The 21,887-nt window shown below is 41.6% G+C and overlaps 3 protein-coding genes across 7 annotated transcripts in view; 2 read left to right on the forward strand and 1 right to left on the reverse strand.

Annotated features, from left to right (window-relative positions):
* The first annotated feature begins 1,798 nt into the window (after nucleotides 1-1,798).
* Nucleotides 1,799-6,844, forward strand: tmem184c (transmembrane protein 184C). Its single transcript, XM_076091413.1, has 10 exons — nucleotides 1,799-2,382; nucleotides 2,874-3,004; nucleotides 3,087-3,123; nucleotides 3,256-3,461; nucleotides 4,093-4,167; nucleotides 4,258-4,351; nucleotides 4,502-4,614; nucleotides 4,702-4,801; nucleotides 4,985-5,156; nucleotides 5,263-6,844. The coding sequence occupies exons 1-10, from the start codon at nucleotides 2,266-2,268 to the stop codon at nucleotides 5,571-5,573; spliced, it is 1,356 nt and encodes a 451-aa protein (XP_075947528.1). The 5' UTR covers nucleotides 1,799-2,265; the 3' UTR covers nucleotides 5,574-6,844.
* On the reverse strand, nucleotides 6,004-21,607 carry prmt9 (protein arginine methyltransferase 9). Of its 3 annotated transcripts, none has more exons than XM_076091407.1 (13): nucleotides 18,147-18,660; nucleotides 16,464-16,663; nucleotides 16,171-16,319; nucleotides 15,837-16,073; nucleotides 15,482-15,649; nucleotides 15,243-15,345; nucleotides 14,108-14,217; nucleotides 13,817-14,009; nucleotides 12,403-12,586; nucleotides 9,859-10,540; nucleotides 9,575-9,728; nucleotides 7,893-8,015; nucleotides 6,004-7,540 (listed from the first exon to the last, which is right to left on the reverse strand). In XM_076091407.1, the coding sequence occupies exons 1-13, from the start codon at nucleotides 18,193-18,195 to the stop codon at nucleotides 7,298-7,300; spliced, it is 2,595 nt and encodes an 864-aa protein (XP_075947522.1). In that variant the 5' UTR covers nucleotides 18,196-18,660; the 3' UTR covers nucleotides 6,004-7,297. The 3 variants fall into 3 exon arrangements, with proteins under 3 accessions (XP_075947522.1, XP_075947524.1, XP_075947523.1); XM_076091409.1 differs by lacking the exon at nucleotides 18,147-18,660 and adding an exon at nucleotides 21,422-21,607 and having other exon boundaries at nucleotides 6,005-7,540; XM_076091408.1 differs by lacking the exon at nucleotides 18,147-18,660 and adding an exon at nucleotides 17,110-17,696 and having other exon boundaries at nucleotides 6,005-7,540.
* The window catches only part of arhgap10 (Rho GTPase activating protein 10), a 48,323-nt gene continuing 45,271 nt past the window's right edge, over nucleotides 18,836-21,887 (forward strand). For all 3 annotated transcript variants that reach the window (XM_076091410.1, XM_076091412.1, XM_076091411.1), the window contains exon 1: nucleotides 18,836-19,398. In XM_076091410.1, coding sequence (XP_075947525.1) covers nucleotides 19,245-19,398 — 154 coding nt within the window. In that variant the 5' untranslated portion in view covers nucleotides 18,836-19,244. The remainder of the gene's footprint in view (nucleotides 19,399-21,887) is intronic.

The following is a 21,887-nucleotide window of genomic DNA, read 5'->3' on the forward strand; positions in this document are numbered from 1 at the left end:
TTGTATTGCACAAACACATTGTCATATGTAGTTGTTAACATATTGTGTTTATCATATGTTTCAACTAGGGGAAAGTTTAATTACCAGATACTGAATAGGCCTATTCGTGGTGCGAACAAAAGTAAATGGACAAGAGGGAAGAGAAAGCTTTATTAAATTATTTTTTTAATCATCTCATATTTGTCTGATATCTTTCATTTTAGTCTAAATAAAAACAAGACACTTTAAAAATGGAAACCATATCGATCAACATTGACCAACTATTTCAAGTGGTTGCAAAGTATACAGATTAATTTAGGTATCAGAAGTTTAAGAGGCAGGGACTCTCTGATCGGTCATTTTGATGGGAATGGGAGAAAAATAACCCACGAATTGCATAAACAGCCCGAACAAAGTGCCACATTTTCGCAAAGAAACTGAATTAGCCTAACTGGGATCTGTGACCACTATGAGGCTACTACAATGGACTTTAGATCTGGTATCCTGCTAATTGTTAATTCACATTGCCATCTGCTGGCGAAAGCAAAGATCATTTGACCAATAAGAATGCAGCACAACCACACCAGAGCTGTATAAAGAGAGAGTCGCGTCACTGGAAGTTCAAAACGCTTGATCGTCACATGATCCATGTAGACTTCAGATAGAGCCAGGAAGTACTTGGGGGGCAATTTGAATGCATAGATATTGGTAGAAATCAGTACAATCAGAGTGACATGACTGTGATTATTAGTTATCAAATGAATTAATTGATTTACATCAATTTTGTGTTTTTTTTAAGTAAAATGTCCTAATATTTGAGGAAGTGTAACAGCTAGAGTTACCTGCCTTGTTACAGTATTTTAGGCTAAAGTGCCCTTGTTTAAAGAAACAGTGTATGCGATGTAGTGATATCTAGTGGTGAGGTTGCAGATTCCAAGCAATAACATACCCTTCCATCACGCCTCCCTTTCCAAGCGTGTCAGAGAACTACAGTGGCCCTCAGGTAGGGATAGGTATATTTAGGATTTTATTACTACAAGGAGCTACTTTTATCAATACTCTGTTCTTTTTCATGACTTTATAATTACTTTTAAAAACATATATAGAATTTTTAAAACCCCAAATTCACAACAGGATTAGAAGTTATTTATATATATATATATATATATATATATATATATATATATATATATATATATATATATATATATATCACTGAAAACGAATCTAAAATGTCAATCAAATAAATAACATTCCTGAGTGAAGTTTATAAATGATAATAATCAATAATAATAAAAACAAGGCACCAGATAGTATGTCATTCCTCCTGTCCTCTGTTATCCGAGCTTTCTGGCTGTGCTTGTGCAAACATAGCAGAGATGGATGAGAGACTGCAGACAGATCCGATTGAATTAGGTTTCGCTTTTGTTTACATGTTCATGTTGAACAGATGAATTGATAAAATATCATATTTTTACCTGTAAACAGTAGCGTTGTGTAACATTTACTTAATTATAATAGCTTGTACTCCAAAATGGATATCCTCATCCATCACACCCACAACTCTACCAATCACAGGCCTCAATCTTATGTTTAACTAACCATATATAATAATAAATATTATTACTAATAAGATTCTCCATGATCCGCCATTGCTGTTAAAAAAAAAGGTCAACCGAAGTGAATGGAGATGACGTGACTCTTATTATACGGCTCTGAACCACACAACGTGTGTAACAAAACCCTCTTTATCGATTGGCTAGTTCCCTCGATTCCACCAATCCGATTCCAGATTGTAGGCGGGACCACATCTGACGAAGAAACCCGGAAGTACACACTCCACAGCGATTACTTTATTTGGAAACTTTTACCAGCGTAAACCTTCTAAAAATACTGTTACGTGTTATATTATCTAAAGAGCCGGTTGATTTATCAGAGCAGCGTTTTCCTTCGTTGCGGCAGACATTGAGATGCTTGCAACGGTTTAGACAGGACCATCTGCCTCGTTTGTTTACATGGGAGACAAAACACCTGACTAGCTAACGTTAGCAACCTAGCTTGGTAAAATCGAGTCATATGAGCTGGTCATTTTCCAGCGACCTTGCCCTCGGGAATGTGACTTAACGTTAGTGAAAGAGTCAACGTTCCTGTATACTAGAGAAGGGTTGTATTGGTTGTCTTGGTGGGGCGTTGGAAGGGTACCAATGCGGAGCTAACGTTCAACGTGTCGAGCGTTATAGGTCATTTGTTTTGTCACCGCAACCTGCGGCCAGTTTTCATGTCAAGATGCCTTGTTCCTGTGGGAACTGGAGAAGATGGATTCGGCCGCTGGTCGTCGTGCTGTATATTTCGTTGCTTTTAGTCGTCCTGCCCTTCTGCATCTGGGAGCTGCAGAAGTCAGGGGTCAGTTCTAATAATCGATGTATACATGCTGATACGTTTTGAGTACTGTACTGCAATTGTGAGGTTCTTGTAGCCTACTTTACTTGAGTTATGTTGTATTCCTCTTATGCCAATTCAACTTTTTCGCCTATCTTACTGCAGTAATCACTGTTTACATGAAACTGTTTAGATATGATTCATTGCTCACTGCAAAACATCTTATTATCAAATCATTTGAGTCTGTAGTTAATCTGAGAGATCTGCTAGTGCAGTTAGAATATTTTAAACAGCTTTTTATTTGAACTGATTTCAGGTATTCCCTAAAATGACACGTTTTTCTTTATGATTGTAGTCTTTAAATATTTTTACAAAGTTGTGTTGCTATTTAATTTGAGTAAAAAAATTGATCACTGCTTCCACCCCTGACTTAATATTAAATGTAGAAAAGTTACATTCCTAGTGTATAAGCAAAATGTCGCCAGTGCTGACTGTTTCTTTCCGTTTAATAACAGCTCGGCATTCATAATAAAGCATGGTTCATCGCTGGGATATTTGTCTTCATGACTATGCCCATATCATTATGGGGCATCCTCCAGCATCTGGTTCACTACACTCAGCCAGAGCTTCAGAAACCCATCATCAGGTAAAGACGTCAACAACAACATCCACTCACACTAGTCTGAAACTGCTTTCTAATTGTTTGTGTTTTTATATCTCTTTTTAAGGATATTATGGATGGTCCCAATCTACAGCTTGGACAGTGTGAGTGGTGTATTATCTAATCAAAGCCATTGTGATCAGGCTTAGATGTCATATGCATCTACAGAATAACTGACATTGAAATAAAAACGCCTCTTTGCTTTGTAATCCCTCTCTTCTTTTGAAATCTTACAGTGGATTGCATTAAAATACCCAAGGATAGCAATCTATGTGGACACGTGCAGAGAGTGCTACGAGGCCTACGTCATCTACAACTTCATGACCTTCTTGCTGAACTACCTGGAGAATCAGTACCCCAGCCTGGTGTCGATGCTGGAGTCCCAGGAGCAGCAGAGACATCTGCCCCCCCTCTGCTGCTGCCCGCCCTGGCCAATGGGAGAGTATGTTTCCTTTAGAATTGGACCGATTGTTTTTAAAATTAGGACTGTCATACATACAATACATGTGAGAGCATGTGAGCCAACACACCGTGTGTACAGCTATACAAATGACTTCTAGATAAAACGTGACATGTTTGTGTCTTGAGGTTGCTTGAGTTTGTTGAAATTTTGAGGAGGAAATGTTCTTAGTAAACAAAACAATGACTGTCATCAGCTTCAAATTAACCTCAGTCATGCAACTGCTGTAAGTGGTTAGCAGGCCTGTGTGCAGTTCATTTTGTCCAAGGCTTCTTTTTTTTTTTACATGAGGATCAAATTGATTAACATTTGCCTGAAGGTCAGCAGCATCAGCCACATGTATTTGATAATACTGCCGTGTTAAAACACTTCACAGTAGTGTTACATCTTGCATGTGTGTCTTAGACCATGATCGAAAAGTTGTTGAGGAAAATTACACATTTCAAGCTTAAGATGTTGTCATTGCACTTCTATTAAGGATCCACTCAGCACATTTCTTATGGCCATTCGGGATCGGGGTTGATTTTAAATTCATTAGATTCTACTGATGCCAGCAAACTAGATGTTGTCCAACTAATGTAAATCGAATTCAAATCATACGTTTCCTCTGCAGGGTTTTGCTGCTGAGATGCAAACTGGGAGTGTTGCAGTACACAGTCGTAAGACCCGTCACAACAGTGATCGCTTTGTAAGTAACCATTATTATTAAGTACCATTCACATCTTTTTGGTCACTATTTGTGTTGATGTCCCCCTTTTTTTTTTGTTCTTCTTCCAAGGATCTGTCAGCTGTGTGAAGTGTACGACGAAGGCAATTTCAGTTCAACAAACGCATGGACGTACCTGGTCATCTTCAACAATATGTCACAACTGGTAACACTGCTCTTTGTTTTTTGTTTTGTTGAGTCTAAATGTAATTTGCCTCAAGCGACGGCTGTATCATACATGCAGCATGTTAAGAGATAAGATAGATGTAAATGACGTTGAACTAGGTTTATCTCTGTCTGTCTTCTCTCGATCTAGTTTGCCATGTACTGCCTGGTGCTGTTCTACCGGGCTCTGAGAGAAGAACTGGGTCCAATCAAGCCAGTGGGCAAATTCCTGTGTGTCAAAATGGTGGTGTTCGTCTCTTTCTGGTAAGTCTCAGCATGTTAAAGCAAACTTAACGACATGACCTGATCGTTTGTAGCTACTGAGAATGGTTATTTTGCAAACTCTTCAAGGCAAGCTGTGTTCATCGCTTTGCTGGTGAAAGTGGGCATTATCTCAAAGGAGCGTATATGGGACTGGAAGAGTGTGGAGGCTGTAGCCACTGGCTTACAGGTAAGCTAAAGCGTATCTAGTTTGGGAATAACTACGTGTGAGAATAACTTAAATGTCTGAGTTCGATCTTACCACCAATATAGTTATTATATAACTATATGGGGCCTCCTAAATGTTTACACCACTTTACTTTTAACCAGAAAGAAATCCAAACGCATCCAAACTGTCCTGTTTTCCCCTCAGGATTTCATCATCTGTGTGGAGATGTTCCTGGCAGCCATTGCCCATCACTACAGCTTCACCTACAAGCCTTACATCCAGGAGGCTGAGGAGGGTTCTTGCTTCGACTCTTTCATGGCGATGTGGGACGTCTCTGATGTCAGAGCAGACATCTCTGAACAAGTCCGCAATGTTGGTAGGTGCCCCCTGACTGCTGGAGTCCCTGCACATTCACGAATTGTTTCTCTGGCGTGTACACTTCAACACTTCTTTTTTTTTTTTTTTTATGTTCTCATTTACAGGGAGAACGGTTATGGGTCGGCCAAAGAAGCAGTACTTCGGTGAGGCTCAGGATGATGGTGAGCGGTCTGGCCTGCTCTCTTCGGGCTCCCAAGATGTCATCACGGAGGCGGTGTCCAACCCCGTGTCACCCAATGGTCAATACCAAGGCCTGGGCAGAACCCTCACACCGCACTCTGTGTCGGCGCCGGCCGGGCTCAGCTCGGCCCCGTGGGATGAAGGATACGAGGCTGGACTTGAAGAAACCCCGGAAGAGGAAAGGACCAACCAAACCAAAGAACCAGAAGAAGCAGATCTCATCGTGATCACCTAGCGTACCGTCAAGGCCGACGTCACCGACAGACTCTACCCGATATGGTTGGGCGGGACCCAATTACAGCCTTGCCATTTTCTTTTCAGACATTACAATATTGTTAAAAGATTAAATAAACCAGGTGTACCAGATGGACCTCTCTGCCAGTGACAGCTCCAAGAATGTTCGGTGAACTTATGGCACTACGTGACTTCTAGATGTGTATTTTATGCCGTTTTTGTTTCACTAGGGAGCTATTTGGCTCAGTAGGCAATGAGGAATGGTTTTTAATTCATTGAAGTTGGGAAAGACTTCCCGTCAATTTTAACGTGCGTCCCAAATGGCACACCAAACGGCACACTAATCTTGAGATGAGACGCCTCCCGAAGTGTGTGTATCCTTTCCAAATAGGAAATGATGGACACATTTGTGTCGTCTCAGTCATATCATGATCTCAGATGCCACGGTTAGATGACAAAGACAAATATGCAACTTTTTAAATAAGAATGTTCTCTTCAGTACATCTTAATTTAAAGTGATTTCAAAAGGCATCGATTGAAATAATCGTAAATCTACGATATCAAAGCACATTAGATGTCTTAGGCGGAGGGACGGGGTGAAAAGAGACGAGTTGAGATTAAACAGTTTCAGTTGTATGTTAGAGCCATGCCTGCTGAATGACGTATCTGAACATTGTGACATCACTATTAATACAATGCATTTACTGTAAGTACATTCTAAGTATTAAAACAGCGTACACAAACAGCATATTCTAATACATTTGTATTAATGCTTTATTGCATTCAGCTCACTCTAAAGTGTTTCATAGACATTCATTGACTAGTGTCATCAGATGCCTTGTTCTATGTGCTGTGGAACTAGTCGGTCCACTACATCAATTTATATATCAGGATCAGTTTTATTCTGATGAGACATTCGACATCAGTTTTAGCTGGAATCATTTAGCAGTTACTGCAACCAAGCCATGTATTGTTCTCCATAGAGGTTCTGAGCTTTTGTGTCATTGTGACTTACATGGATGTGTGCAGGGTTATTGACATGTGTATGTACAGTGTGGGATATCAGTTTGTGTAGAAACAACCTGTAAATCTATCAAATCAACAGCATAATCTTTATCATGTCTAGCTAGAGAACGTTGCATTGCCTTACATGATTTGATTTTCTTCTTTAAATAAAACTGACAGGATTACATTAGAGCTGATGTAAATGGTTCCACGTGTTGATTTAATTCCATTCACTGACTGTCTCCCCAATAAATCTGATTAACTACAGTATCTGATTAATTTTTTTCTTACATTTATTTAGAAAATGTCACTTTTTTTTATTTTTTTTTGATAATGACAAACATCTTTACAAAAACAACCGCGCCTATAATCATGGAAGTATGTTTTATACTTACAAGTACAAATGATAAGTACAGAGTATAAATGTCCTATAATCTTATAGCACAATTTACAAATTAAAACATGACTTGAAGATGCAATTTCACAAATTCCTTATGATCGTGATGACTCGGCTTCCCACTGGTGCTTACAAAGGTGTGGCTCATGCAGGCTTCTACTAAATCTCAAACCAGAGATTGAACTTTGAAGACTGGTAATACAGAAAAATAACACTGGAGAAATCAATCTTTAATTTGGCACCAGAAAAGGAATGCAGAGTATTCAATGCATCCCCCTACGTGTCAGTAGCCTCTATATGATTGAGGCATGAAATTCAAGAGATCATTGTTCCATTGGCCCGGGTGTGTTCTCTATATGGGCTGATATGGAGATGGCGCTCTTGTGAAGCTTCACAGCGAGGCGGACCCAGTCTCCGGCTTGTACCTCCACAGGCTGCGGCAGCACAACAGCCGCCTGCTTCCAGTGAGAGTTCTGGCTGAGGGTGCTGACGCTGATCTCCTGGTCCAGGTAGATGTGGTACCAGAAGGGAACTGCAGTGATTCTGCCTGCAGACGTAGCCTGGACCTGGGAAACGGGGATTATGGCTTAAGTAGATATACGTATGGTACACATGAGCGGTCAGCTAGTTATCACAGGTCATGTTTCGCCTCTGTTCGTTTAAAAATAATATATGACAAATATGTTATGAGTTTAGGGGGAAAAGCTTGAATGGGATCAATTCACATAGCCCCTCATGTTAGATCGCTGTATGAAAATGCGGAGACGAGTGTGTATTCTAAGGGAGATGTGCACAGTGTGTCTTAATAGGTATGACTTCTAGGTTTTTGGTGCAGTATGTTTGTGCACCAGAGAGTAGTTTGGGATTATTCAACTATATTAATTCCAATCATGTTGGCAGCACCAATGCATCTCTTACCTTTACTTCTCTGTTGGTGTAGTTTGCGGTGGACTCCATTAGGTCAAGAACAAAGAGTTCCACAAACTCACTGAGATGTCTGCACTCCAGTGTGGAAAAGTCCAAAAACACATGGACCGGTACCTTAAGAACATAAAAAAGATAAACACAGTGTTAGCGACTTGTCTGCAGTGGATAAAGAAATCTGGTGACGTTATTAATTAGGAACTACATGATATGAAAAAGCAATAAAAGACCTGGGAGGAAGAGCTACTGGGATCTGATCCAACACAAAACAGGTGCTCGTGATGCACAGGTTGTCCACAAGAGAGGGAATGGATTTACAAATATCTACAAATTTGAAGAAAAGAAATGGGGTTGCTTATTTTTGCTCATAATACAGATTTGTTTTTACAAAAGCATTGTATTAAAAATCATGCAAAAGCTGTCTCAAAGGTGTTGCTGGCAGTCTTTGTCCCAAACTATCATTTATCCACGTTAGGTTTGAATTCCTAGTGTCAGTGGATAATCACTCATGTACTGATTAATAACATTTCACCTCAAACTCTTCAAAACTTGACAAAGAGGCCGTGGCTGCGGGGCAGCAGACTGAAAACGCTGAGGGACAAACCAAAGTGGCAGCACAGAAAGTGTCACAGTTTCCTTTACTGCAGAACAAAAGAATCTTTCCTCCTCCCTGTCACAGTTGTGGAGACCTCAGATCCTGCTGTTTGATGTGCCTGATGTAATGTATACTGATGGATTCAGGTAGGAACGTCTTGGGCCAAGCTGTGTGTGTTGTGCCTCGTGTGACAGTTGTGCTAGAGAGTGCCCTCCACTGAGGGCTTCAAAGACAACATCTGTTAAAACAAACGACCGTCCCGCGTGGGTCCTACCAAATTAGAGCACAAACATGATGCTGGGGGGGGAGAAAAAAAAAAAGATAATTTCCCGACCAAATTCAAAGAGATTTCGCAGCTTCTGAACACAGCTGGGAATCGCACATCAAAGAGGAGTGTACAACAGAAAACAAAGTCCAGGACCTTAGTATTCCAAGTGAAATACCTTGTTCAACAAAACACAACCCTACACGGTGCAAACAAAACAACCGGTCTCTGTTTTTTGTACCTTTCATACAAATGTTCATACATTTTTCTGTACCCATCATATTTAACAAAACTCACAAGCAATAACTTTAAATGTGAATGATGCGAGCTTACAAACACAGCATACTGTCTCTGAAAACCGGGAATATCGACATCACGAACATGAGACAGAATACAAGATACTAGTGGCCTGAGATGTACGAAAGGAAGATTTAGTGTTTGATGAAGACTGAATGAGATTCCCTATTTATTATTATGGAGTTATTTCAATATTATTTTTAAACCAATACCAAGTATGATTAAAATGATTAACTTCATAAATCAACCAAAGTTAAGTTAGTATAATCAGCTTCCTGTTCTTGTTATTCTGCACTTCCTTTGAGATGGACCATCTACTGAATACTCCTCTGCTCATCCCTCCTTTTCAAAGCGCGTCGGAGAACTACATTCAACGATCCTCCGACCGCTCTGCCTCAGAGCCACAGCCGCACCGGAAACGAGTGACCTCGAGTTGCTCTGGAAGATCTTTGCATGTTAGAGTAATGACAATAAATAATCTAACCTGTGATTGGCTGTAGCTTATGTAGGTATACTTACAGTGAACTGGTTGATGAAGGGAGCGATATTGAATCCCAGCGTGGGCTCCTGACCCTGGACAGCACTTTCCAGCAGCAACGTGTCCGACTCCACCAGCATACCGTGCACCACAATCTTTGCTGGGAAAATACTTCCTCCATCCTCCAGCAAACACCTAATATAGATACATAGAAATGCATTTTACTCTAAAATACATAAAAATGCAGCACTAGAATATTAAAAGCTAAATAAACAAAAGGTGAGGGAACATTTCTGAGTGCCCCACCCTGGCAGCTGCCCCTCACCTGGCCAGTGAAGCCTTCTCCATCAACTTCTGTCTGATGAGACCACACGTCTCCACACAGTCCAGAATGATGGCGCTCCACAGCTTCTCCCTGGACGGCCTTTTCAGCATCCCATGCTCGTCCTCCGTGTGGTTGAGCCAGAACTCGAGATGCTGCTCCGGGACATTATTGGAGCGAGCCAGTCTCTTCACGACTTCCTGCTGCTTTTTCTTTTCCACGGAGCTGTACGCTTTGACGTGGCCGTGACTGGCGGCGATGAGGGAGAGCAGAGAGAAGCCCTCCGACACGTCGAGGACATAGAGCAGGTCACTACCGTCTGTGGAGTCACCGGATCCTCGCTCTTTGTTTTGGCATTTGGCCCTCAGCTGGGGGATGAGTTTGCCCAGCGCGCTGCAAAAACTCTGATGGTAATCCTCATTGTTCAGGAGCGCCATTTCTGCACATTCCAGCATGCAGAAGTCTTTGGTTTGTTTCTGGTCAGTCTGGAGACTTGCTAGCGCACTGCACAGCTCGGCCTCTGGGTTTTGATTTGAAATGGGGTTTCCAGATCCTCGCGTATCCGGGCGCTTGTCCAGACGGATTTCATGCCCGTCTCTCAGCACGGCCACGCTGCAGAGCCTCAGGAAGGCATCTCTGCAGGAGACTTCAACGATCAGCTCGTCTCGAGGTTTCAGGACAAAACCTGAAAAGAATCAAAAGAGGGAAACACTGACTGGGCCTGATTCTACTAGAGCTGTGCAAACCTCACTTAAGTTTTGGGACCAACTGAAATGTACTGAAGCAAAGCAAAGAATTGACAACTGCCAAGTACTGAAAGTGGAATTGGATGTCTGGTGTTATTGTATTTATTTATTTATTTTTTTTAATCAGAACGTGCCTAAATTAAACTTGTGCTTAATAACATATAAAAAATGTTATTGTAAAAAAACATGGCAATCTCGAAGATTCTGTTAAGTCACTATTGCCGATTGATGATTGAGCCCACTGATTAAAGTATTGCAATACTTACTATGTACATTCACAGTATTACCGACTAGGTGTCATTCCCGGGAGAAAAATGCTGTATTATATAATTGTGAAAACTTGAAGCAAATGTATCAACAAAAAGACTCCAGACTGCTAAACTCAGAGCCCAATTCCATTGTTTTAACTCAAATATAAACTCAAAATCAACCTGGATTAACATCTTAAGGAATGCCACTCTAAGCCTTTAAAAAAAGGGCTTGTAAAAAAACGTATGAACACCTGAAATGACGAACAGAAAAGGAAAAAAATGCAGATCCATACACAATAACATTATTATCTATAATGCCATGCTTATGGTTTTATAAATGCTAAGCTGACGGGGGTCTAAGGATAGAGGGTGTCTCACGCTGTACAGACTTTAAAGCCCTTTGTGGCAAATCTGTGATTTTGGGCTGCGTAAATAAAACTGACATGACAATTGAAACACTTAAAAAAAAAAAAAAAAAGAGACAGCGAGTGAAGAAAAAGCAGGAGATGCAGAAAGGGAGAGGGAGCCCAACAGAGAAATGAGATGCAGGGGACCGGGTGCACACAGAGAGGGGGAGAGGCCCCGAAAGGATTCCTACAGGAATAACATCTGCTCACGTCTTCATGTCAGCGCGCCGCTCGTCAGAGGCATTTGGGAAAAATGCATATTTATTGCCTATAAGAATTTCATGAACACTAAAGAGTGTCACAGGCGATCACGGCGCACACGTCACCGCGACCGAGGGAAACGGATGTCGGTGATCACCGGGAAAGGTGGCGGCTCCCTCGACGCTGCCTCCGCCAATTAGCGGCTCAGTGAAATGCTGCCGAGCCCTGTCTGAGAGATGATGTACTGCAATGCCAACTGGAACATGTCACCTCGTGTCGGCGGCTATTAAGCTCACAGTTGCCGAGGATGACAGCAAAAAATACCCTCCGCTTCTTCTTTAAGTTTGTCGCTTAACAAATATGAATTTAGATTGTTCGTTATACTGTCTACACTGTCTGTTCTATTCATTTTTACACTGGCATATTGTGGACTTCAGTGATGATAGTTACGTAATGAAGTGTGAGGTTTTTAAGACGTCCGGGGAGCTAAATCTTTATGTATCATCGTCCTCGTTGTAGTAAAATATTCTCACTATTTTCACCTTGGTTCAAAATGAACGGAAGGCTGTAGTGAAGTAGCGGTGATGATTATAAGCAGAAATATTTCCCTGGCATTATTTAACAAACATGGTAAATAGTGTATGCAGTCTTCAGCACACACTGCCCTCATCTGATGTAACCTGGAAATGCATGATATATCGGAGTAGAGAATACAAGCTGAGCAGAGAAATAAATACATTTTATTGAACCTAAATGTGGTTAAGTCATGACAATTTGAAACCAGTAGCGACACTTAAAGGACAATTCCTTGGACACACTGTAACAGATAGACAATGCGGATTAAACTGACAATTAAAATGAGTAAAACATCTGTGTGAAATTGTTGGGTGGCTTGCCAAACCTCCCCCACAGCGTCTCCCCCGTACGTCCGTTGGATCTTACCGTCGGTGCTGTGGACTGGGTAGATGGCCTGCTCCCAGCAGGTGTCCTCCTGGGGTCCAGTAGACAGACTGCTCTCCTCATCCAGGTGGAGCTGGAACCACACAGCCAGAGCGTCCAGCTCCCCCTCCTGAGTGACGGGCAGGCGGATCTGCTGAACCTCCCTGGAGCTCAGCCCCTCCAGTTCCTACAGGTCACCGAAACAAAATGGAATTGTTCCAGGGTTATCGGCTAAAATCAAAACGATAAATCAAGCTTGGTTGTAAAAATAGGTGTTCAAATATGCAATATGGGTGTAAAATTAAAAAATCTGATTGCAGAGGGCTTGATGTTGAAAAAGGAGTTGTGAATGTTATTGGCCTCTGCTCTTGCAGCTTTTGAAGGCCAACTTACTTGTTAAGTCAGAAAACTTAAAAGATTTAAGACATACGAATGCATTTCACGGCATGTATGAATAAATAAATTCGAAATGTGACAGCCTGCCTGTAACACCGATATGATATCACATGTGGCCCGCCTTGCTGCTGGCAAGCACCAAGAACACACCTCTCTGTCACAAAGAGCTCACAACAGCATGGCACGTAATACAGCAAGCGTCGTCTCGACAGCTACCAATGCACGGTAAATGTATCACTCTTTTGTGGCGCTCTGCAAGTGAGCTGGAGATATTTCAAAATCACAAACGGGTAAAAACGGTAATACCCATTGCAGAAAATGTCACGGTCTGCTTATATTGAATGGGAAAAGCCCCTTGAAGCCTGAGGATTGAAGGTGGTTATGCAAATAGGATTTTCTCTGTGAGATAATATTTCAAACAACTTGAATGGGAAATTGCAATACAAATTTGGAAGAGGAAAACTTTTATTATTTCTCATATTCTTGTGACAGATAAACTGAAAGCTGATGAGCACATGAGTACTGAATAACTTACTTTGTTGAGTGCCGAGTTTGCCTCACTGACACATTATCACAGCTCTGTCACCAGGGTAAGATTGTTTCTGTCCCTACTGGACGTGTGTGGACAAATATCAACCAATGATCATTCAGGTGCTGTTTGGGAGATAAACACGGTGTCTCCAATCTGTCAGGTGTTCACTGTGAGCTGATAAATCAGTCAACAATCCCTGCAGGCCTTTAGCTAAATAATAAGTGGCCACTGACGTGCAATATTTTAGCCTGTGAGGCAGCCAATATGTTCGTTTCATGGGACCAACAGAAATATGGTCAGGTAAATGAATTATATTTGTCAGAGTTACATTATTCTGCTTGACTCAAGGCAACAAACACACATTGCATTTTCTCACATGGCTGCATATCAGACACAAAGACAAATGCAAAATTTAAGTAAAAGCACATTAAATGAACAGCAGCTGAATGAATCAATCATCATCGTCTATCAGCGTCTGCTTCGGCTCACCTGCACGTTGTTGAAGTCGATGTTGAGGGCCGTGAACGGCTCAGTGAGAGCTTTATATCCCCCGGGCACTCTGCTGAGTCTCTCGGTGGTGTAAGGCTCCATGGAGTCATCCGGCTCAGGGCTGCAGCTCACTGGGCTACAGAGCTCGCCGGCTGCAGCTATGGACAGACCGCCCACCTCCGACACACAAAGCCTGCGCGAGAAACAAATGGCGATCTGATGATAGGTCCTTGTGCTGCTGCTCTGAGAAGTTCCATTGCGGGAAAACAACGGACGGGATCCAGGGCCTACCTGTGATGCCTGCGGATCTCGATGCTCTCAAGAGCCATACCGAACACGGTGGCTCCAGCGGGGATGACCCGTCCTGTCGCAGACTGATCCTGGAACTCATTCTCACCTCTCTTTAGGATGACAAACGAGTGCTTTTAGTGAAACTACACATTAACGCCCCTTGATGGCACAAACACAACATCAAAAGTGAACTGGATACATTCACCATTATCATGGCTACTGTATGTGTTGAGTGAAATGTCACAACTCATACTTTTCTGGTTGTTTAAGAGGCAACTTAGATTTAGTTTTTACGTTATGAGTTGACGAGAAGTGCCTTAAAGCTGCAGTTGTTGTCTTTTATGAAAATAACTTGTTATGATATTGTCTCAGACAGTGACTATATCCAGACAGTGGATAATGAGACGGATGATGTGTGAAAAAATTGGGTTCCTTTGCCTCCTTTTGGTGCTCCTATATACTATGTTGGCATATGCAAAATTCCACCGTGCCCAAAAGAAAACAACCAATCAGAGCCTGGGATTCTGTTACTGTATTACCTATTACTCATCAGTGTACTCTTCTGCTGTAAAATGAGAAAGTTTGTGTTCCGGCCGCCATGTTAAAAAAAAGATGACCCAAAACCAAGCGCCGGCCAGAGTTTGATAATTTCATCAGAATTCACGAGCAGCGAGTGATTGGTTGGTTTTTTTCAGGCAATGGTGGAATCTTGCAAATACCATCAGGAGCACTAGAGGGAGGCAGAGGAACACGATTTTTTCACAGATTATATATCTCATGCACCACTTTCAGGATATGGTGACAGTTTGAGCAAATATGATGAAAAGCCAACTGCAGCTTTAAAGCCATCATTAGTTTTGTTCTCAATCATTTCCTGTCCTGCAAGCCCACAACTGTGTCACAGATCTGGCATCATTATTTACAACTCCGTGTGCTTTTTTTTTAAGATTTAATGTAAATTCCCAAAAAAATGTACAATAACTTTCTTAGGATTTCCAACCCTGTACGTCAGTGGCAAACGGTGATAGATTTTAGATGCCACAAACTCATAGAAACACTAATATTGCACTGTGGAAAAACTGCAGAATAAAGTTCTGCTTCCTGTCCTGTGTTTGCGTTTAATAATTGAAGTTACCCGTGGAGGTAGCAGGAGGTGGTGCCAGGCATGAATGAGACTCTCGATGATACCCTCTCCAAACAACCCTGCATCTACCGTCTCCGTCACCACCAAGGATACTCTAAGAAAAACACAATATTGAATGGAAAAAACATGAGAAATACTGTACTACTCTTACTGAGCATGCCTTCTATAACAGCACAAACAAAAAGATAAAAAGGTATTGTTCTGGTAAAATACATCGTTGTAAATCGCACCTGTGTGGGATGTCCTTTGGCACTTCCATCTCCAGAGACTTCATGTGGAGGATCTTGATGCTGCCGTCCATTCCATTAGCGCTCACCACCTCACAAGCTAATTCATACATGGTCTTGGAGAGCTCACAGGCATACACCTCAGCAGCCCCAGCCTTCTTCGCACACATACTTCCCAGAGAGAATTAGGAAATCAGAACAATAATACTGACGCATTGAATCACAGGTCCTATTATAGCTGTAGCCAAAATAATAAGTACGGGTTTGGGTTGATAAGGAGTTCCAACCAACACATAAAGTACACTCCATGACTTAAAGAATAAAAAAAGTTTCCAAACTCTCATGGAAAATATCTCACCCGAGGATCCCAGTGCCTGTACCTATGTCAAGTACAGTGTTGCAGCCGCTCTGAACAGCCTTCTGGATGGCTTGCTGGTACTTGCGGTTCCTCCCGTGGTCGTTGAGCATTAAGAAATGCCAACGCTCCACCAGCCAGTTGGCCACGCGGTAGAAGTTCTCCCGGGCTTCTGGATAGTCTGGTCTCAGCTTCAAGGCTTTATGGAAATGACCTGCGGCTTCGTCTCTGAAGCCCATTCTGGATAAGAAAGGGGGGGGGAAAAACTGTATGAGCAGATAATTCACCGAAACAGTATAAAGCTAAATTATGCTCTGTTATTTGATGAGGAAAATACCTGAACAAGTGTTCACCCATGCTGTTGAGGATAACCTCATCAGCAGGGAACAGTTCCAGTGCTTGTTCATAACAGTCAAAGAGGTCTTGAATGCGGCCCACAGAGTCCAGCTCTTCTGTCCACTTGAAGAGAGTGAACCTGAAAGACTCCTAAAAAAAGGAGATGTCACAAAAAATCTTTTGATTCTGCATCAATAAAAACAGACTGCAGCGTGTGTGTGATTGTGGTCATGATGTGTGCACAGTGTGTGGCAGTGATTATATTGGCAGGTTATCGGTGTAAACAGTCATTACCCTTGCAAAGTCCTTAAACATCGGCGCGAGGTTGAGGACCAGAAGGTAGTGCACAAACGCCGTTCCGTAGTCTTGGTTGAAAAGGCACTGCTGGGCACTTTCTAGGGAACTAGAGACCAGCTCGTTCCTAGCAGGGTCCTCTCTGCGTCGCCTTCGTGTCCTCCTGCCATGCTTCGGCCTTGCACTGGTATTAGGCATCCCTTGAGCAAAAAAAGAGAGTGGAGAGTCTATTAGAAAATTATAAAGTCTGATAATATGATATACAGATTAATGCCACTTTTACTAAGACAATAAGGATCGACTGTACTGTATGACCCATAGACCATGGACAGGAAGAGACAAAAACATGAAAAAGAGTCAAAATGAAGTCAAAATCTTTAACTAATTAATTCATAATTTTGACTCAGGAGATCTCATAGTTTGACTTGCATGCTATTCTATTTTTGTCGTTCCAAAATATTAATCTATTTTTCCATTTTCCTGGAAATGGGCTGCCATACATATCAACATGTGGTGGTGTTATTGTAATAATCATCATAATAATAACTGCAACATGAATAGGAACTATTAACAAATGTAACGCACCTCAAACAAAATGCTAAGTATTTTACAGGCATTACTGTATTACTAATGTATGTTGACTTACTGTATGCTGTTTTAGATCGCAGGCTGTGGTAAGTTATGGGATGGAGGGAGATGCACGGAAAAGATCGCTGCTGTTTATTTAAGGTGCTAATTTACGTTAACATTCCGGTTTTGTCCAATAAAGTCGTTAGCATCGTTCTAAGCAATCCTTCCTCTGTTAGCAGCCTAATGCTAGCTCACATGATAACAATATGTTCTGATTGTGGCTACGAGAGGTTAACCGCATGTCATACAAATGACTACCTGTTAATATCCACGTTACAACGGCCAGATGCTGATTTAAAGTGTAAATCACATTTCTGCTACCGTTAAACAAGGAACGTGTCCGCGAGCTAAACAACTCGGTCAGAAACATGAGACGAGACAAGGTTCCGCGTGTAATTGTAATGAAGTGTTATATATTTGAAGTTACAAACCGACCATATTAACCATGCTATCAACTGTAGATAACAGGGCGAATAATAATAATCCGTTTTTATTGACAAATTACGCCACAGTAAAGACTCCCGCCTCGGATTTGCCTCTGATGGAACCAATGATAGACGAATATTCAAGCACAATCAAAGAGTACAAAACATTAGCATAGTTCCCACCCGTGAAAACACTTTAAGTAGAACATGACGGAAGCGTTCTTAAAATGAGTGTGTGAATACAAATTCTTCCATGTGCTCGTGCCCTTTTTGTATACCTTGTATGTTGCATTCTAGCCTAATTATTTGCTCACACTTGTCCACTCCAAAATGATCATTGGCATTTCTTTAGACTGTATCCTGCATTAAGGTGTACAGCTTTGTTGTCATATCCACTGTTTGTGATGATCCGACACTTAGGTAAAGTTAGAAAGATATTGACAGATTCGGATTTCGGATTTGTTCAATAAATCGTTAACGAAACGTTGCTAAAATACAAACGATACCTCTGTCAATATCTTTCTAACTTTACCTAACCTGATCCGACTGACTTGTAGTTTAATATTATGCAACACTTTAAGGTCCCCTGTGATTGGTTTTGAGTTGGCTTCGGGAGTTCTTAGTTTACCTTGTTTGTTGACCTTGCATCGAGCCACTGTATGCACTGAAGGATCCATATAGGCTTGGTACTATGCTGCATCTGAGCGATCAATTGTAATTACTGGAGAGCCTCTCCTTCTCTGTTCTCTTTCCCTTGCCTTGCGCCTTTGCTTAGCAGTCCCCAGGGCCGTGGTTAAGGCGTCCCATTTGGGTATAACCCAAAGAGTCTTTTTTTATTTCTGCCACTTTATATTTCCACTTTACCACAGTTCAGAAGGAAATATTGTACTTACTAAATTGCACTACTTCGACTAACGGTACTTATGTTAATCACTATGCATCATTAATAAGGATCGACCTGTTATAGGATCGACCTGTAGATGCAAAAAAAGTAGACGTTATGGGTTTTTGCATCTACAGTAGCCTACATATGCTTATGTTACATTATTCTACAAATCTACCAACCGCTTTACCTTTACTTGAATCATATTTTAAATGTAGGACGATACTAAGTTTTAATCAGTCTGTTATTGTTACTTTTAACTTAGAAAAAGATCCAAATACTTCTTCCACCACGGCTGACACCATTCGCCCTGCAAATAACCCTCGTCAGTGCTCACAGGGCAGCAAAGCGAAGGCGGAAGTAGATACGACTACACCATCCCGCGTAAGCTACACCGTCTTTGACAAAAGTTTTGCTCCATGCACTCAGATGTCAGCAGAGTGTGTCTCAATCTGTCACTTTACTAGGTGGAGTGCGTTTGATGGAGGGAGGGAAAAAAATTGGATACAGCTAATTATGACTGTCTGACAACTCTTGTGAAGCGACTTCCGATGAACACTTCGCCCGTCAGTGTATTGCTATCACCTTGTTATGACCTGCCAGCTACTCTTTTCGTTATTTGACAACTGTGGAGCAACACCCTGTGTCAGAAGTTAACATGCTAACCACTGTTAGCTGCTGCTATTCAACGGAGCTGTTTTCTCTGTTAGACTTGAAACCGCCCGCGAAAAGAGCGGCAATTTTATAGTAACGGTTTAGTTTAGTTTTTAGCTTAAAAGTAAGCGTCATTTTGACCAGTTTTCCCCCGTTTCTTGAAAGCGAAGCTATCGATCTGTCACAGACATGGGACTACACCCGCTGGAGTTCAGTGAATGCTATCTGGACAGCCCCAGCTTCAGGGAGAAAATCAAGGCACACGAAGCGGAGCTGGACAAAACTAACAGATTCATCAAAGAACTGTACAAAGATGGGAAGAACCTCATCAATGCAACGAAGCGTGAGTCGGTTTTAAAGGTTTTTAAACTCTGAGAAAAGTCTGTGTTCAGTCACAATTGCCCTTGCCTTGGGAAAGGGGTCTTCCTTGTGTCCCATAGTATTATGTTGTAACGACTTCTTCCTCAGTTTGCCAATGATTGTCTTTTTTCCATTTGGTGATGTCATGAAACTACTTGTTACAGAATAGATGAACTAATCGTCATGAAAGCAAGACCACAAGTCTTTATTTTCTGTTCCAACATTCCTTTCTTGTGTTTTATGAGGACAATTATTCACTTGTAAGCCTGAAGCAAAAGGCCCCCGAGTTCCTTTAACAGCCCCGTGCTATATTTGCTCTCAGTCACATACCTCTGCAGGGTTAAATGATTAGATTGTTATCTGTTTGAACTCTAGTCTTGTGGGCTGGGCTTGTTTGTGCCCACAGTGCTTACAGCCAGTGTTCAACACATCGTCATCAGAAATAGGGCTGCTCTGCTGTCAAAACTGTCTTGTTGGACCATCTTTGTGTCATGTTTTATAGTTGTATTAAATCAAAATGCAGTGAAACATCTTGAGTTGCTAAGACATTGTATGGCAGAACTTATAGTCGAAGAATATTTAGGCAGTCACAGTGACACCGATATTCTTTTTCCTTTGTCATGTAGTCTGCTTTAGTGTTGACAGATGGGCTTTAGGCATGTTCCAGCAGCATTGCTAACATTGCTTACTGCTTGCAACATGTTTTTCGACTCTAAAATCTCCATATAGACTTATTTGTGGTCTAAAGAACTTTGGGCATGTGGTCTACATCAAGGTCCAGGCCACAGATGCGTCGCTTTGACTATGAACAATAACGTTAACCTCTTCAGACTTTCTCCTTTTGTCATTTAATATGCCATGACGAAATAATCATATCCTGTTATCACTGAACAAGATTGTGTTTTCCAAATGAAGGACTTTGTGCAAATGGTAGTTCAAAATATTTTCATTTTAAATTACTAATTTAAAGAGTTTGATGTCCTGCACAACTGCAGCACACCTGAAACATCAGGTTTTTATACTGTGATGGTGATTTCAACAGTAATCCTCCGCCGTAGGCCGTTTTATGCTGCAGCTTCATCATGAAGTGTCAAAAGGTCAGCATTGGATTCACCTTTTTTAGCTGCAATGTTTCGGTGTGTTGTGGTGTTCAAATGAAGCAGAAGTGGTATTTATGTTCCTCACGTGTGTGTCAAATGAACTTCTGCACTGTTGACAGCAGGCATACACATGTCACAAGAGACGTCTGTCCTCAGTCACCTCTTTTATAGGTTCAGTCTCTCTCTTACAGCAGCTAACATGAGAGGAGCCCAGCACGGCCTAATGCCGGTGCTGCAGCTCCCTCTGCTACACAGTAATGTATCGTACATTACCGATGTGCTGAGCTGTTATTGGCATACTTGTAGTCTATTGTACCTGTTCGCTTGTCGTTCTCCTACCTCTCCCATCGTGCTGAATATTGCCCCAAGACTACAACTTTATTACACTTTAGATCTATAAATGTGTGTAAAACTCTCAGGAGGTCAGCATCCTGACCTGGCTTTCATCTTTTATTTTACTTGTGTTTCATTTAACTGCTCTGACTTATAGTCGGGAGATTACGTGCCACTTTCTTCGGCCTTTTTTACCAGGCCAGCGCCACGGTGAACTCTGGTATTCACCGTTGCTCACCGATGAGTTGATATTGATGCTGTGCTGTGTTGGTGTAAACTGACACACAGTGTCCCGTTTCAGGAGGTCAGGCCACGTCTTGTATTTCATGCCCGAAATGACTGTGGCTAAACTATGAGTCACTTTTTTTATATTGATTTTAAGGGTGTCAAACATGTGACCTATATCACATAATAACCTAACAAGGCCGTTAACCCTCATTTGGTTGGTGTTCGCTTCTTGCTTGTGAGAATATGAGAAGAATTAAGGAACCCTGGTCGTACACTCCCATTGGGAGTACTGCAAAGTCAGTAGAAAATTCAGGAAGGAACTGCTTCACGTTCTTATGTACTTGCATTATTGCAGTGCTCTCATCCTCTTTTGCTCAGCCTGTGGAGACCGTTTTTTTAAATGTGTCCCGTCCCTTCTCCCTTATGGCAAATGACTGTTTTTGACATTCTTTGATAACTGTAATCATGAAGGTGTTTACTCAAATAGCAGTAGTAGAGAAACTTAAACCTTATCCAACTGCCACAGCAAAAATACATGAGCTGGCTGCATTCGATGTTGTCCAGAAGTAAAAACCGTACACTACTTTTTTTACAAAGGGCGTTTCCTGCGTTGATAGTTAAGTTAAGGTGAGGCTGATAAATCCAAACTGAGCTGTCAGCCGTCTGTGTTTGAATGATAACACTGAAACACTAAGTTAACCAACATAAATAATATCTGCATCAATAGATTAATCCCATTTTTCAGAGCTCCCCTCCTGCTTTGCTCTTATTAGTGGAACATGAGTCTGATAACCTCGTCCTGTGTTTGGTT

This window comes from Anarhichas minor, unplaced genomic scaffold, assembly GCF_050575085.1.
Source record: "Anarhichas minor isolate MPS153535 unplaced genomic scaffold, ASM5057508v1 ptg000014l, whole genome shotgun sequence".
NCBI classification, from domain to species: domain Eukaryota; kingdom Metazoa; phylum Chordata; class Actinopteri; order Perciformes; family Anarhichadidae; genus Anarhichas; species Anarhichas minor.